The following is an 18,541-nucleotide window of genomic DNA, read 5'->3' on the forward strand; positions in this document are numbered from 1 at the left end:
AAGCTGTTCCCACAATTCTTTCTCCAATACCTAAACATTAGAAATATATTTAATAGTAAAATCTATAATTTACCATTTGTGATGAGGCAATTGATTAATTCCTGTTACATTGCCAACAATAGTAGTGAATAAATTCTATTTTATTAATAAAGAAATCTAACCTTAAATCAGACTTTTAATGTTCATATGTCATCTGCTCCCAGTTGTTGCTGTTTATCCCCATTGTCTGAACTGGAACAGGAGTTGTATTGAGAATCCACTGCACATTGTAAAAATCTGAAACCCCACAATAGATTGTAAAAAAAAATTACAGAGGCTTGGGCATTTCTCAGTGTCTCTTAGTTCTGTGGAGTTAAAGTATTTTCCAAAGAAAGTTTTATTCCACTAAACCAGTGGGAATAAATTGCACAGGTTGCTATGTGTAGCAACATTGTAAAATTGATCTTCATTAATTATTTTATACATCACTGAATTCAGCAACCAGAATCATTGTTCTTGAACATTAAAGCATTGTTCCCATTGATGATGGCTGCCACTGTTTTGTCATTCCAGGCTTGCACCCTGTTCCACCTTTCCTGGCACGGTACAGGCTCAGATTAATGTAGAGTCTCACATAATCCTTAAATCCAGAAAACAAAATCCAATTTGGCCCTTCAGATCTATATGCCAGTTTTTTGCTTCAACAATATAAATGTAGTTCCACTGCTCAGTTTCCTTCTGTTGATCTTCATTTACCTCTGCTTGGCATTTACTAATTTTTTTTGGCAAAATACTCTTTGCTCTATCAGCCTGCTGTAAAATAAATTTCTTCCAGTGTTTGCACTTGTCTCTGCATGAGAAGGCCCTAGATTTAAATCTCTCTGCAGGTTGAGCATGTAAACTGAGGCAGCACTACACTGTTGGTCAAACTCAGGCCCTGTCCATAAGTAGACCTTACAGAAGACATAGCCCTGTATAAATAAGAGTGTTCCAGAGAATACCATGGCTTTCTTTTTTAAATGTTGATAAGATAATGCATTGTATCCACTATAGACCCAAGTCAGACACAGATAATTTAGTCATTTAACTCACTGCAGTTTGACTAGTCTTGCCTCCTGTAAATTGGCAGCCAGTTTTTTCACATTATAGCAGTTGAAAATTCATTGACTGTGAAAGAGGTAGTGTTAAATACTTAGTGAACATTGCCTTGATTTTAAAAAAATTTTTGAACATCTACTACATTTCTTGGTGATTTACAATTTCAGAATATATACTTTTTGTAATGCTACATCCAACTCAGAGAAATAGTTTCTCATTTATGATATACAGACATCTGATAGAGTATTCAACCACTTAAAGATGGTAGACCTATCCAGTCACTGCCATCTTTCTTAGGCTGACCCTCAGATTTTTGTCATTACAGTCAAGAGAAGCACTAAACAGGTGATACCCCTAATGGAGATATGAAAGTACATAAAATGTAGAGAGTTTACAGCTCAACACATCACAAAAATCAGCCTCTCCTCTATGGACCTGTGTCAATACTTCTTGCTGCCTCAGTAAAAAAGCCAGCATAATCAAAGACCCAACAACCCTCTCTTGTCCCCTCTCCCATTGGGAAGAGCACACAAAAGCCTGCAAGCACATACCACCTAGCCCAAGGACAACTTCTACCATACTGTTATAAGTCTATTAAATGGTTCCCTAGTATGGTAAAATGGACTCTTGACCTTACAGTTTAACACATTATGACTTTTGACTTTACAGTCTGCTGCATTTTGATCCTCACCTTTATTGTTTACCTACACTGCACTTTCACTGTAGCTGTTACACTTTATTCTGCATTGTTATTGTTTTACATGTTCTACTTCAAAGCAATGTGTGCCAATTTGATCTGTATGAACAGTACGCATAACATGCTTTTCACTGAATCTCAATACATATGACAATAATACACCAATTCCATTTCATTAAGTTAATGGATTCATCACCATACCTCTGCATAAGGCTGTCAATGTGGCGTGATGTATTTTTAAAAAATATATTTTGGTGTATATAAGTTCTCTTAAATTAGCAAAATGATCGTGATTGACAGTTCAGCTGAATTATCTAAAAGTTAATGCAAGTGATCGAATATTTGGCCTATCTCATATCTGCCAGTATTTAAGATCTGAAAAAAGAAAGCCATTTGACCTCTCCAGCCTTGCCCTGCCATTCTTTAAGATCATAGGTGATCTTTAAGCCCAATATCCCTTTCTATTATCAACTCTGTATATCTTGCTTCTCTTTAAATATTTAGCTTTAGTACACAGTGATGAAGCTTTCACAGTTTTCCTTAGTTGGGAATTCCAAAGGTTTGCTACCCACTGGATGAAGAAAATTCTCCTCTTCTGAGTCCTGAATAATTTGATCCCTTACTTTCAGACTGCAGTCACTGCTTTTAGACACTCAAGCTGCAAGAAACATCATCCCTGCAACAATCCTGTCAAGCCCAATAATAATTCTGTATATTTCAATGAAATTATCTCTCATTCATTTAAACTTGAGTATAAGCCCTGCCTGTTTAATCTCTCCTCATAAGACAAACCACTGAGACAATCCATTCAACCTCCTATTCTCAGCATCATCTGAATCTTTCTTTCACTGCTATCCTGAGGGACACTGATGCAGTTATATCAGAGTCCTATATCAATGCAGTTTGACACCTTTACTTTTGTACTCCAATCTTGTTGCAATATCAGCCAACATAACTTTTGTCTTCTCGTTCTTTTCTGTACTTGCATATTAACTTCCACAAATTCTTGTACAAGGACATCTGGGAGTGCTGCCACAAGGAAGTAGCCTCCATCAACAAAGATCCTCACCATCTAAGCCAGGCTCTTTTCTCGCTATTATCATTGGGCAGGAGGTACACAGTCTTAGATCCCATGTTGCCAGGTTCAAGAACATTTACCCTTTAACCATCAGGTTCCCGAACTGGCATGGATAACTTCACTCACCTCAACTCTGAACTGAGCTATGATCTATAGACTCATTTGCAAGCACTCTTTGTAACTTACACTTCTTAGTTTTATAATTATTTGCACAATTTGTCTTCTTTTGTACATTGGTGTTTGTCAAACTTGGTCTGTTCATGTATATTTTTTGTAGAATTCTAGTGAATTTCTTTATTTTTCCTGTATTTATACCAATATTTTCCTTTATTTTTTGCCCGAAAGAAATTAAATCTCAAGGTAGTAATATATACTGTGCATACTTTGATCATGAATTACTTTTAATTTTTGAACTTTGAGCCTCTTAGAACTGTTCTAGTTTTCTTTTTTTCTCCTCTCATTTTCTTTCTATCATTGTTGGCATGATCTCTGTTTCTGTCACTAACTAAGATAGTGCATATATATTCACAGAACTTTTGACATCTTTTACTTCCTTCAACATGCCTTATATTAAAATTTCTATTGTTGTAGAGTCATCTACTTTCCCATAGCTTTTATAATTTTATACATCCCCATTCTCTCATATTCTCTATTCTAAAAAATAAAACCAAACTGTGTCACACATCTTTTTTTTATATTTCTAGCTCTATCAAGCAGCATTTTAATGAATTAATGCACTTTACACCATCTCTATTAACATAGCTCAATATTACTTCTGTGATTTTACCAAGGGTTTTATATAGATTCACAGTTGTACCTTGGTTTTCAGAAATGATACTTCTTTCCACAAACCTTTTATAGTTTTTTGTTACTTTAAAAGTCTAGAGTAGCTGATGCACCACATTTTCTGGCTTACCAACATCACACAGCCCTTTTATTCCCATACATGTCTCAATCTGACATTTGTTTCCACCTATTACTTTTCGAAAATTTCACTATTTTGTTAATGTTCCCTTTGCAAATTTATTTATTGTTTAACATTATTTAATATCTCTGACATTTATTGTTGCCTGCAGAGATTCAACATCAATCCCTTAAGATTATATCTAAATCCCTGATACAACAAAATAGAAATTGTCATAGAATAGCATGTGTGCAAGATGGTTACTAGCCACGTTGAAGATGCATGCTTAACTAATCTCTATATACTCCTCTTATGTTTTAATCCATTTTTATTTAAATGCTTTCTTGAATTTTACTTAACCTTCTGCAGTAGCCTCCTGCATATTAACATACATACAGCATATCATATGACACAGAACATATGAGAAATTGTGTTTTGTATGAAACAGAAGATGCAAATTAAAAAAAATAAGGCTGGGAAGGCAGCCCTACTTTAAGGAATTACTCAACATTGCTGATGGCATTACCTACAGGAATGGTGGATAGGGGAGAAAAATAGAGATTAAAAATAAAACTGCTGATTTTGTTTCATAACATGTGCAGTGTTTCTGAAAAGCTTGCTGTCCTTTATCCTCTGCTTCAGTGTTCTATTTGGTTTCACCCCAACCGTCCCCACCCCTTGTTTTCCTTCTGCCCTGTTACTTTTGTATCAATGCTTTTCCTTGCAGTTACACCTTATTCACAGTGAACTCAGTAACATAGCGAGCTTCGAGGTGGAGGCCATTATCAATCCTACCAGTGCTGACATTGAGCTAAAAGATGACCTAGGTAAATAAAATGTGATTTTGCAGGTAACGATGGCTGAAAGCATTATGGAATTTAAATTGTGCATCAATTCTGGGAATAAATTATGATGATTTTATTGACTTTCACTAATATTTTTTCAGTATTGACAGTGACATTTCCATAATTCACTCCAGTTCACCGTTACCTATTCTAATGGGAGGGGTACACCATGCTTTGAAAAATCCTTCCCATTGTCCAAAGCAAAGTACCTCAAAATATTTACATGAGTGGTTTCAATGTGCACATTTACTAGAATGTGCTATTATGAATCACGAAGGCCTTGGCTCCCCTGTGAGGTGTTTTAGCTTATCTTTTTGCTTTAGGGCATAAAGATCTTAATGACTTTTATGTAATGATACTCGTAAGAAAGAGCTCTAATATAAATTTTGTTAACAACTTATCTATGTTTTGGGGGGGGAAAAATGAGTAAAATGTTTTGCAAACCACTTTTAAATGGGCAAATCCACTATTAAAATAATTTTTCTTAATATATTGGGCATAATGACAGAGTAACAAACAAAAATACAAAAACTCCAAACAAACTAGGTTTGGTTACTGCCCCATATATCCAGAGCTCATCTTTGACTAGAGTAAGAATTGGTTAAAAAGAGACTTTGCTTATCATGGGAAGTAGGATTTTTGAAGGATGGTATATGAGATTTCAAAAATAGAACTTTGTGTAATGTGTTGATGCTTCATTGGAACAGAGGAAGCAGATTTAGACCTAGGGACTGTTTCAGTTGGGGCTGAAACAGTTCGAAGATTTTACTTTTTTTAAACTCAAAAACGCTAAGTTTTCAATCTGAACTGTCTGATTTGCTTGCTCTATACAAATTTAAACAGGTATTGCTGTTTGCAGGAGTCGTCTCTGAAAGACTGCTGATAATCCAGTCTGTCAGTTCTCTTTCCAGAATGGTTGATGTTCTGTGTGTTTATTTGCCTGTTGTAGTTACAAGTTGTGCAGGCTGACATTGCAACAATTGACAGCGATGTTATCGTTCACCCTACGAACTCTGACTTCTACACTGGTGGGGATGTAGGTAATGAAAACTTCTGTGCAATGAGTGCATGTCAGTGGCAAACGCTGTTCTGCTTGGCTCTCTAGATTGACACTTTCTGCTTCCAGCAATAACAAATTTAGAGAATCTGTCAAAATGAATTTCCTTTCTCCTTTTGTGTGCATCAAGGTTGTCAGTGAATGGAAGTAAATCTCTATCTGCAGGGAACCTAGATTTCAGTGAAAGTTGGCATGTTAAAGGATCAACAAGAAGTGATTTGGGGCCACGTTAACCTAATGGTTGTTAGCCATTGTGTCAAATTTGAAATGCCTCAATTAAATTAACCTTGTTGATCATTGTAGCTATATTTCTTTTTCCATGGTTGTATTGCTGGAAGGATGAATAGATCCACTGATTGAATTTTAAAAACTGATGTAGGAATATTAATTTTCATTTCCTGCACCATAAAAATACTAATTATTATTATTTCCAATGAGGTTCCAGGCCCCTAGAAGAAGCCCAGATAACATCTTAATTCCAAACACACAGCCAGTGTGATTTGTAGCAGGCGTAATAGCGAATAGTGATGATGCACAGTGACTGTGCCAAGACTTACTCCTGCAGCGGATCAATTTTTGTTCATTAAAATGAAATATTCAAACTGGAAAATGAAACTACTTTGAACCTGACAAAGGGTCTCGGCCCAAAACGTTGACAGTGCTTCTCCTTTTAGATTCTGCCTGGCCCGCTGTGTTCCACCAGCATTTTGTGTGTGTAGTTTGAATTTCCAGCATCTGCAGATTTCCTTGTGTTTGCTACTTTGAACCTCTTCATTTCTGATCATATTTAGAATGGATCAAATACAAATCATGACAAACAAAGCATTTTCACCCTCATTTTAGAAGGGAATCCTTTTTAAATTAGTTTGACAATTGTACAAACCCCATTTCCAGAAAAGTTGGGATATTTTCCAAAATGCAATAAAAACAAAAATCTGTGAGATGTTAATTCACGTGAACCCTTATTTAACTGACAAGAGTACAAAGAAAAGATTTTCAATAGTTTTACTGACCAACTTAATTGTATTTTGTAAGTATACACAAATTTAGAATTTGATGGCTGCAACACACTCAACAAAAGTTGGGACAGAGTTAAAATAAGATTGAAAAGTGCACAGAATATTCAAGTAACATCAGTTTGGAAGACTCCACATTAAGCAGGCTAATTGGTAGCAGGTGAGGTATCATGACTGGGTATAAAAGTAGCTCCATCAAAGGCTCAGTCTTTGCAAGCAAGGATGGGTCGTGGCTCACCCCTTTGTGCCAAAATTCATGAGAGAATTGTTAGTCAGTTCAAAAGGAACATTTCCCAATGCAAAATTGCAGAGAATTTAGGTCTTTCAACATCTACAGTACATAATATTGTGAAAAGATTCAGAGAATTCAGAGACATCTCAGTGCGCAAAGGGCAAGGTCGGAAACCACTGTTGAATGCGTGTGATCTTCGAGCCCTCATGCGGCACTGCCTAAGAAACTGTCATGCTACTGTGACAATTATAGCCACCTGGGCTCGAGAGTACTTTGGAAAACCATTGTCACTTAACACAGTCCGTCACTGCATCCAGAAATGCAACTTGAAACTGTATTACGCAAGGAGGAAGTCATACATCAACTCTACGCAGAAACGCCGGCGAGTTCTCTGGGCCCAAGCTCATCTCAGATTGACCAAAAGACTGTGGAGCCATGTGCTGTGGTCAGATGAGTCCACATTTCAGCTAGTTTTCGGAAAAAAAGGATGTCGAGTTCTCTGTGCCAAAGATGAAAACGACCATCCTGTTTGTTATCAGCGAAAGGTGCAAAAGCCAGCGTCTGTGGTGGTGTGGTGGTATGGGGGTGTATCAGTGCCCACAGCATGGGTGAGTTGCGTGTATGTGAAGGTACCATTGACTCTAAGGCGTATATTAGGATTTTAGAGAGGCATATGTTGCCATCAAGGCAACGTCTCTTCCTGGAATGTCCATGCTTATTTCAGCAGGACAATGCCAGACCACATTCTGCACGGGCTACAACAGTGTGGCTTTGTAGACAGAGAGTGCGTGTGCTTGACTGACCTGCTGCCAGTCCAGATCTATCTCCTATTGAAAATGTATGGCGCATCATGAAGAGGAGAATTAGACAACGGAGACCACGGACTGTTGAGCAGCTGAAGTCTTATATCAAGCAAGAATGGACAAAATTTCCAATTGCAAATCTACTACAATTAGTATCCTCAGTTCCAAAATGATTAAAAAGTGTTATTACAAGGAAGAGTGATGTAACACAATAGTAAACATGCCTCTGTCCCAACTTTTGTTGAGTGTGTTACAGCCATCAAATTCTAAATTTGTGTATATTTACAAAATACAATTAAGTTGGTCAGTAAAACTATTGAAAATCTTTTCTTTGTACTTTTGTCAGTTAAATAAAGGTTCACGTGAATTAACTTATCACAGATTTTTGTTTTTATTGCATTTTGGAAAATATCCCAACTTTTCTGGAAATGGGGTTTGTACTTTACATGTCAGTTAATTTTTATTCTGAGTTTGCTGGTTTGCTGCCAACTTGTATGACAGTTTTATGCTGTGTGCATTCCTTGGAACTGCTTACATTATTATCAGAATTGTGTCTGACCTTGTGATCATGCTATTCACATAAAAATCATGGTAGGGATTTTACAGGACACTGAGCTAGAAGAAATGATATTCAGCAATGTACCTGACATGTCAAGACCTGGAAGTCACAGTATAACCATCGGAGTATCTTTTGTTGCCCTTCACAGTCGTACAGGGAGCAGAGGTGTAGGATTCATCAAAATAAACTTGTGATGTACTTCAACTACATTGCATTAGTACTGAGGGAGGCAGAAACTGAATGCAATAAGCAAATCAAATAAATAATGTTATTTACTGGATGAAGTTGAACCCTGGAAATTTCTTGTGACTGCATTTGCTGCAGTAAGTGGTAAATATTCAATAATGCTCATGGCCTAATTTGCAGATAACAGAACAGAATTCATGCAATGAGTCTTTATGTTGTGGTGTATTCATCCTATACTGTTGTAGTTGCTGATGTGTGAGGATAAGTAGTCAGTGATGACATCTAAAATGTTGATAATGGAGGTGGTCAATGATTTTTATATTGAGGGTGACTTTTGTTTCCCAAGCGGCTGACACTTATTCCGTGCCAGCTGTGGATTGGGTTGCGTTCCTCCTAAAATTAACGAGTTGTCAGGGAATACTGATATCATCATGAATAGTTCTTCTCCTGACCATATGATGCATGGAAAGTCAAAGATGTAGCAGATAAAGATGTTTGAACCCATTTCTAGTCCTGTTCAGGTATAGGTGATAGGAGATTCATAAGAATAACTTCAGATCACTTCTTCCCCTCTGATATATTGTTTGCTGTCTTCCATGATCAATGTCTATTTGGCATTCGCCTCACAAAATCACAGAAAGTTAACATGTAAGACATTTATAGGCATGATCTTGAAATGTTTGAAACTTCAGTATCCCTCATCTTTAAGTGCTTGGAATATAAAGTTTGCACTCGGTGGTAAATCACAATGTCATAATTTCTAAATCCACAATTACAAAGAAAGCGAACTGTTGGGTCAGCAATCAGTCAATCTACAGAGACTTCAATGGAAGCAAATGGATAGTGAGCCTGGCTTTTAAAACCCCACAGTTGATATGGCAGAATCACCGGTGTTTATATAATTGTGCTACATAAAGCAGAAATGAAATTCCTGATCCATTTGACAAATATGTTCAATAAATGTAATCAGATTGCAAAACTCTGTTTATAATTTTGCTTTTGCAATTTCTTGCAGGCAAGCAATTAACATCCAACTTCTGAGCACCCCAGACATACTCCTAAATATAATGAACCTCAAACACACATAATTTAAAAATTAAATTTCCTGGTTTTTCAGTATTTGGTTTTATTAATCTTAAAAATGTAGTTACTCTGAATGATTTTTTTAAAAATTCAGATTGCTGTCTTTTGCTTCTGGACTGTATGGTGTCGGGTGCTCAGAGGGTTGCATCTGGTGAAAGTGGGTGTGTAGCTCTGCTTTGTTACTTGTGAGAACTCTATAGACAATGAACACTGCATTGAATGGAAAAAGTTAGAATTACAGTAGCAAATGGATTCCGTATTAGAACTTGCTGAGGTGAAGATAATGTACCATCAGTAAAGGATCACTTACTGATGGTATGTCACCTTCACCTCAGCAACCTCATGTTGCAAGCTGAAAAACCAAAATTGAAGTGCAGTTCAAAAGCTGAGCCTGATCTTGTAGCTAAAGATTTTACATTTTAAAAATGTATTCTATATTTTCAAATTTATTGAGATATTGGTCTAAAATTTTAAGGATTTTGACAAGTAGATTGAAGCGAGCCAAAAAACACATCGCTGTGAAAACTCAGCAGTCAAGACCTCTCTAGTGGAAATGGCAGTCAATGTTTCAGAATCAGAACCAGGTTTAATATCACTAATATATGTCATGGAATTTATTGTTTTTACAACAGCAGTTAGTCTATGAGCTGCTGTGTATCTAGAAAAAAAAACATGATTTCCCCCTTGTTTCCGCAATGGCACTAGTTTAAAGAAATAAGTAACATGCAAAGTTGACACTTTGTAGCTACATGACATTCTGATTGGTAATCACCTACCAATAAAAGTCTTGTTCACCGGGGTAGTTCAACCAATTTTCAGGCCATTGTTGTACCTGGATAGCATGCATCTTATTTTAAACAGAAGAGATTCTATAGATGCTGGAAGTCCAGAGCAACATAAACAAAATACTGGAGGAACTCAGCAGAGCTATCTCTTGAAATGAATAAATAGTCGAGGCCCTTCTTCAGGACTGGAAAGGAAGGAGGAAGACATCAGAATAAAAGGGTGGCAGGAGAAGGAGGAGGACTAGCTAGAAGGTGATAAGTGAAGCCAAGGGCTGGAAGAAGGAATCTGATAGGAGTGGAGAGGAGAATGGACAGTGGGTGAAAGGGGAGGAGGAGAACCAGGGGAAGTGATAGGCAGTCGACGAGAAGTAGTGAGAGGCCAGAGTGGGGAAGTGTAAAAGAGGGAAGGGGGTAAGGAAAAAAATTACCCAAAGGAGAAATCAATGATCATTCAATCAGGTTGGGGGCTACCTAGATGGAATATGGGGTGTTGCTACTCCACTGTGAGAGTGATCTGGTCGTGGCAAAGGAGGAGGCCATGGACCAACATGTTAGAATGGGAATGGGGATTGGAATTAAAATGGTTGGCCACTCGCCAATTCCCCTTTTGGCGGATGGAGTAGAGGTGCTCGACAAAGCTGCCCCCACCCTCCACCATCGCACTTCTCCATCTGGTGGAACTGGTTCTCATTCTCAACAGTTTCTTCTTCAGCTCTTCCCGTTTTCTGCAAGCTCAAGGGTGTCCATGGGCCCCAGCCATGCCTGCCTTTTCATTGGAAGTGTAAAATAGTCATGAATTGGTACAGAGTTTTTGTTTACTAGATTCACTACTTAAATGCAGGTTATCAAATTTCAAATTAAATTTATTATCAAAGCATATATATGTTGCAATATATACCCTGAGACTCATTTTCTTGCAGGCATTCTCAATAAATCCAATAGCCATCATAGAATCAGTGAAAGGTTGGACAGCCAGTGTGCAAAAGACAACAAATTGTGCTAATACAAAAACAAAGAAAAATTAATAATAATAAACAAATAAGCAATAAATACCAAGAGCATGAGATGAAGAAAGTGAATAGGTCTGGGTACAGGGCTGTAAGTGAGTCCATTGGTTCTGGGAACTGTTTAGTGATGGGGCAAGTGAAGCTGAGTGGTTATCGCATTTGGTTATCCGGCTCTGGGTCAAGAGCCTGATGGTTGACGGGTAACAACTCTTCCTGAACCTGGTGATGTGAGTCCTGAGGCTCCTGTACCACCTTCCTGATGGCAGCAGTTAGAAGAGGGTGTGACCTGGGTGGTGGGGGTCCCTGATGATGGATGTTGCTTTCCTGTGATGATCTGAGGCGTTTCCACTACTTTTTGTGGGATTTTCCATTCAAGTGTATTGGTGTTTCTGTACCAGGCTGTGATGCAGCTGGTCAATATGCTCTGCACCACACATCTTTAGAAGTTTGTCAGAGCTTTCCACGTCATGCTAAGTCTTCGCAACTTTCTAAGAAAGTGGTTGCTGCTGTGCTTCCTTTGTAATTGCACTTAACGTGCTGGACCCAGGACAGGTCCTCTCAAATGATACCTCCAAAGAATTTAACATCATTGCACACGGTTTAAAAAAACAGATAAAGCCAACTAAGTGCATTATCCTGCAGTCCTTGTGGATCGCGCGGTTGATTGACATGCAGTTGCTTAAAATAAATTGAATTTGTGCTGAATGATCCATCCAATCAGCCCTTCAGAATTTCAAATTCTGGCATATTATGGTGATACTATAAAGGATATCTAAGCCATGCTGTACTCAGTTTGGCAATACGTGGTACCAACATTACAAATGTAATGAATAGGTGTACCTTATTGCTATTTCTTTTTTGTGAGTAACTGTAAGATTGATTTGTGATTTTTTTTTAAAAGAAAGGTTAGATAAATTTCAGTTTTCATCAGAGCATACAACCGACTCTGCAGAATGGAAGCCTTTTCTAGCATCTAGTCATCTGATTATGCTTTCAGTGGAGAGGAAAATCATCCACCTATCATGGATAGTAGGCCCTGAATGCCTGCTACATTAACTGTAATCCACTGTGCATTTTTGTGGGTTGATCCTGCGCAGGTGCAACACATCAGTAACACCCGAAATGAGAATCACAACAGATTTTGTTGATAGAAACAGCCTTCCCCATGAAGTGGCATCTCATAAAACTTCGATCAGAATTTTCAGCTTGCAATAAATGTATCTTTTGCTATATTTCCTTGAGGATGATATATTAGATTATTTTATAGATGTTCTTAGTTTCAGAACAATTCAAATTCAGCTAAGGTGAAATGACTAGAAATAATTTGATTACTTATGAATTATAAACTGATAAGAATTTAAATTAATGTTAAAGGAATACAATTCTATCAGTTCATATGAAAAGTAAATCTATATTATATTATATTAATCTATAAAATATAGATCTTGAAGAACTTGTGTACAATTTTTACTTAAGTATTGAATGTCAACTGTAAGAAATAATCAGTCACCCAGAACAGATTTTTGTTCAATATTTTTAAAGGATGTAATTTATCTACACATGAGCAGTTAAAGATCTCATTTGACCTGAATGCAATTCTTTAGAAAATATGCTACGACATATTAAAACTTTTTTACACATTGTACAAGTCCTTCAGTGTATGGTGTTTAATACCGTGATATCTGATAGAGTATATTCGTGTCTGTCTAATTTGTGTAAAATATCTCCTCCCCCACCAGATAAATTCACATCAGATTTCTCAAAGGGTCTTACAGACTTACAAATTCTAGTGCTTTTCTTTTCAAATTATTATAACCCTCACAGTGTAAGGCAATATGATGTATCATCTGCTGTTTTTTGCTCCACTACCACTGTTTTGAATTTTAACTTCAATATTTAGGAAATGCTTTGGAGAAGAAGGGTGGCAAGGAGTTTATAGAAGCTGTTAATGAAGTGCGCAAGAAGAACGGCCCCTTGGATACAGCAGGAGGTACATTTCACTTGTTTCATTTTATAGAATCACTAATACAGGCAGAGTAGAAACAGGGTCTTTGATTTACCATATAAGTATTGGACTAAGAAGCATCTTTCTATACTAATCCCTTTTGGTAATAATTGGATGATTTTTCAAGTACTGATCTATAGGGCCTTGTAAAAGTATTCAGCCCCCAAACCTTTGTTCACAAAAATAAGTATAACAACCAGGGATTTTGAGCAATTTAAATGAGAACTTTCATTTGTGAATCACATGCTCCCTTTTTTTCAAAGTAAAGCCCAAAAAAACAGGGAAAATTGTGAAGCATGAAAAACTAAAAATTCGTAAACTGTAATGTCAGCAGTTCAAAAGTGTCCATGCTCCTTTGATCAGTACTTAGTTGAATCATGTTTTGCGGCTATTACAGCCAGTATTCTTTGTGGATAACAATGTGATGGAGCAAGATTTGCCCATTCTTCCTTGCAAAATCGCTTAAGCTCTGCCAGGTTAGTTGGAGAACAGTGGTGGACAGCAGCCTTGTGGTCTTGCCAGAGATGTTTGATCAGGTTAAGGTCAGGTCTCTGACTGGGCCACTTAAGGTAATCTATTTTCTTCATTTGAAGCCTCTCCATGGTTGCTCTGTCAGTGTGCTTTAGGTTGTTGTCCTGCTGAACATCAAACTTTTTCCTGGTTTAAGCTTTCTGGCAGAGGCTAGCAGGTTTTTATCCAGGATCTCTCTGTATTTAGCAGCATTCATCTTCCCATCAATCTTGACTGGATTTTCTGTCCCTGCTGCTAAGAAGACATCATCGTAACATGATGTTACCTCCATACTTTACAGTAGAGATGGTGTTAGTTGGCTGATTCACAATTTTAGATTTACACCACACATACCTATTGGTGTAGGGCTAAGCAGTTCCATTTTAGTCTCATCTGACCATAAGACCTTCTTCCATATCCGTACAATATCTTGTAAGAGATGCTTTGCAAAGTCTTTATGGGCAACAATATGCTTTTTATTTAGCTAGGCCTTCCTCCTTACCACTGTACTGTAAATACCCTTTTTGTACAAGGCCTTAGAGATTGTGGAGCCATGAACTTCATCTCCAGTTGCAGCCACAGGTTTCTGCAGCTCACTGAGAGTGACTGTTAGCATCACAGTAGCCTCTCCTACAAGTGCCATTTAACTCTGTTGACTAAGTTTAGCAGGGTTGCGTGACCTAGGCAGTATGTCTGTGGTTTCATATTTTTTCCACCTTTTCATGATGGACTGCATTGAGCCCCTAGGTATGTCCAGTACCTTTGAGAAGGTCTTGTATCCTTACCCACATTTGTGCTTCTCTGTTATCATTCCCCTGACTTGTCTTGAATGCTCTTTTGTGTTCATTTTGGTTTGGTCTGTTGAAACTCTACCATACTGTTGGACCTTACAGAGAGAGGGGGTATTTATTTGAATTCATAGAAAACAGGTGATCTTCCAGTTTTCTGCATCAACAAATTGGGTGAGTTTGTAAGGCCTGAGAAAAGTTAGCATAGCAATTACAAAGGGGGTGAATACTTTTTCAGCCTCACAGTTTTGGTTTCTAATTTTAGTAAATTCTTTTAGTATGACATTATCCACAATATTTTGTAGATTAGCTCAAAAAATCATACTTCAGTAAATCTTAAATTTAGAAAATGAGACAGTATAATGTGAAAATAGTTGTGGGTGTCAGATACATTGTAGATGCTCCTTAAAATGCATCCCAGATTCCATTCTTGCTGTGGCTGAATAGATTCTTCCACATACTGTATGTATATTCTCCAAACCCCTTACATAAACTTTCTGTGCTTCTCATAAATTTGTTTACTTCCAACTGGAACCCCTCAGCACCTTCACTACATTTCCTCCTGGTGACATTATGTAGGTCTCTTACCCAAGTGGAAGCCTGCATCTTTGGAAATGGACCTCAGTGAGAGTGTGGATCCACACACCACTGTGAATCACTGTCGAACTCTATCATACAAGCTGTGTGTCTTTGTGGTAGAGTACCCCAGTAAGAGTCGTTGTCCATGAGATTGTATAATGCTAATTGTACAAATGTCATAAAGAAATAGAATGCTTTATATGTTAAAGGTAAAATGTATAATGTGTAGTAACACACTGTATATAAAGGCTGCATCATTGCGATCTGGTATGATTAAGACATATTTTCATCTGTAACAGATTTCTGAGTTAAAATACTGAACAAAATGTTACAATATCAGATGATTAAAATGCATGTTTCTAGGTCCTGATGATGGGTCTTGGCCCAAAATGTCGACTGTTTATTCATTTCCACAGTCTAGCATGCTGAGTTCCTCCAGCGTTTTATTTTGAATCAGGATAAACTTCTATCTTTATGCATTACTCTCACTGAGAAAACCATTGGAAATGCAATGCTTTGCTTAAAAAGATATATATTTTACCTTTAATTTATAAAGCATTCTATTTCTTTGTGTCATTTGTACAATTAAAATTATACAATCTCTTGGTACAAAATACAAAGTCATCAACTTCTGTGAGAAGCTCTTCATTAACTCATATTTTTGTTCCAATTTTCATTTGCTCTTTTTGAAATATTTTAAATGGCATAAAAGCCAGAAGAGTTTATTTCCTAGTTTGCTGTTTTTCAGAATACTTGATAGTTGGGTTTCTTGGTAGTGTCACTTTCAGACACCATGGATCACCTGCAGAAAGTACTTGTAAGAAATTGTCATTGCAAAAGTTGTAATCTAACTCAGTGATGCTTTGTGGATAGATTATTTCAAGGCTCCCATTTCCTTTGCCCTGACCAGAAAATCCATGTCAATGGACTAGTGTTAGGTAATTATTTTCACTTTGAGCTTTGTTGCCTGTTGAGTTCTGAGAATGCAAAATTGACAAATGAGCATCAGATCAAAATAACAAATTACTCAGTGTCTCAATTTTCCCTTTATTTTCATCCTTCAGATATTGGCAGGTTGGCAACAGTGGCATTTCCCAGTATCTTGCTAAACTGAGGATCTAGAAATTCCAAGTTGAAGCCCTCCATACTTTCTCACATAGTCAGGAGTTTTAAACTTGGTAATATTTTGCTCTTGCCCCTGTAATGCAACATCATTTGCACTACTTTCACTGCTGCCTTCTAGAAATAGTTAATTCAAAAACTAAGTGTTAAGTCAAGATCTACTACTGTTTGATGGGTCACCTGAATCGCCACAGTTGGTCTCTGCAAGTTTTATTTTACTAGGTCTGGGGAAGTTACTTTGATCTTATTTCTACTGACTAGTAAAGAGAATATTAAGATCTGAATTGAAACTACTTTGTGTTTCCTTTTTACTAGCTGTGCTCAGCTCAGGCCATGGTCTGCCAGCCAAATTTGTTATCCATTGCAATAGTCCTGGCTGGGGGTCAGACAAATGTGAGGAGCTCCTGGAGAAAACAGTGAAGAACTGTCTGGCTTTAGCAGATGAGAAGAAGCTGAAGTCTATTGCCTTCCCTTCAATTGGCAGTGGCAGGTATGGATATTCTTTATCCTATGGAATGAAAAATTTTCTTGCTTTAAAAAGAAAATAACCTTCCCTTGACCTCCCGCATCTCTAGTCATCCTTGCAATTTGTGCATCCACAAGTTGAGACAGATTTGAAAATTTGATTCTAGCACTGCAAAATACAGAGAAGCATGTGTTTCTGGGGACACATTTTGTTAGTTCAATGCTTTGAATCAGGAGCTTGAGTTAATATACTGAATTTCAGCATGTTGTTCAGAAGAGTATGGTAGTGTGTGGTTACTGGACTAAGCATCTAATGAGTCCAGATTACTGGACTAATCTGGAATTTGTAAAAAAAAAATTGAATGGTAGTAACCATGAATTTCTCAAAAAATACAAATACAAATAAAATCCATCTGGTTCATTAAGGTCCTACAAGGGAGTCAGTCATTTTTACATGGCTGAGCCTATGGATCATTCATCTGTAAGGTTGATAACAAATGGCTGATTTGCTCATGATATCTACTACCAGCAAATGAATGAACATGATAGCAGAATGCTGGTTGCTCCTGTAGCCTATGTGGAGACCATCATGAGACAAATTATTAGTGGTTTGAATGTCACAGCATAATTTGTGTTTCCCTGCGTACCAGTTCATAGTTGTGCAGTGCTAACTGTTTGTTCATTCCTCAACAGAAATGGGTTTCCTAAGCAGAGTGCTGCCCAGCTGATCCTGAAAGCCATTTCCAGCTACTTCGTATCTACAATGTCATCCTCAATCAAAACGGTCTACTTCGTTCTTTTTGATAGTGAAAGTATAGGGATTTACGTCCAGGAAATGGCTAAACTGGATGCTAATTAAAGATGTAAACTCACCGAAAGGGTCCCTCAACATTGTGATGCAGACCACTTTTTTTTGTAAGTTACTAAAGCAACACAGGGCAGGCAATTCAAAGGAATCTTTAATTAGCATCTGGTTCTTAATTTTACAATGGCACTGACATTTGGCTTGAAAATGGATATGCACTGCTGTCAGAAAGTCACTAGAATTCATTGTAATTTAGTATATATTTTGTAGTTTTTAATTTGCATCAGAAAAAGGAAAAGAAAGGATTGCTTGTAGTCTGATGTTGCCAGTCTGAATATTTTTAATTCTTTACTGGGAGAGATGGGAGATACGTTTTGTAACTCTGTTGTGGTACATTGATGTGCACCAAGGTAACTCTTTGAAATCATATGGTGCTATAAAACTGTATTTTGTTTACATTACATCTAATCACCACAAACGGTTGTCAAGAGTTATGATAAAATGGAGTTTGTCATTTGTTTATTAAATGGTTGGACTGTGGTGGCACATCCTTTTATATAAATGTTGTGTTCTTTCATTCTGTTTCAAATCAGTTTGGGTTACTATACAAACAAGAAGTACTATGGTTTGGAACAGGAGCAGTCATTATATATAGCCATGTTCACACCTTCTATAAATGTTATTAGGAAGTATTCCCTCTTGACTTGTAAAAAACCAGGAACTATTGGGGGCACAAATTTCTTGACGCCAATTACACAGTGGTTAACGGTTAATTGATACCTGTGACAGATAATTACACTAGTCACCAACAGAAGACTCTATGTGTAATTTCCAGGAATAAGTTATTTTCAATAGTCTGTATGTCAGTCAACTGATATTCAATGAACTCCCACCTTCTCTTCACCAAATTATCTCCAACCTATGACAAATTCCAATTA

General features: G+C 37.2%; 1 protein-coding gene across 3 annotated transcripts in view; it reads left to right on the forward strand.

Annotated features, from left to right (window-relative positions):
* LOC132405534 (core histone macro-H2A.1) overlaps positions 1–18,149 on the forward strand; it is a 35,454-nt gene extending 17,305 nt beyond the window's left edge. For 2 of the 3 annotated variants that reach the window (XM_059990419.1, XM_059990418.1), the window contains 4 exons: positions 4,484–4,583; positions 13,230–13,319; positions 16,649–16,823; positions 17,492–18,149. In XM_059990419.1, coding sequence (XP_059846402.1) covers positions 4,484–4,583; positions 13,230–13,319; positions 16,649–16,823; positions 17,492–17,657 — 531 coding nt within the window. In that variant the 3' untranslated portion in view covers positions 17,658–18,149. Of the gene's footprint in view, positions 1–4,483; positions 4,584–5,550; positions 5,642–13,229; positions 13,320–16,648; positions 16,824–17,491 lie in introns of all 3 variants that reach the window. The other variant, XM_059990420.1, reaches the window with a different exon arrangement.
* The last annotated feature ends 392 nt before the right edge of the window (positions 18,150–18,541 follow it).

This window comes from Hypanus sabinus, chromosome 15, assembly GCF_030144855.1.
Source record: "Hypanus sabinus isolate sHypSab1 chromosome 15, sHypSab1.hap1, whole genome shotgun sequence".
Taxonomy (NCBI): domain Eukaryota; kingdom Metazoa; phylum Chordata; class Chondrichthyes; order Myliobatiformes; family Dasyatidae; genus Hypanus; species Hypanus sabinus.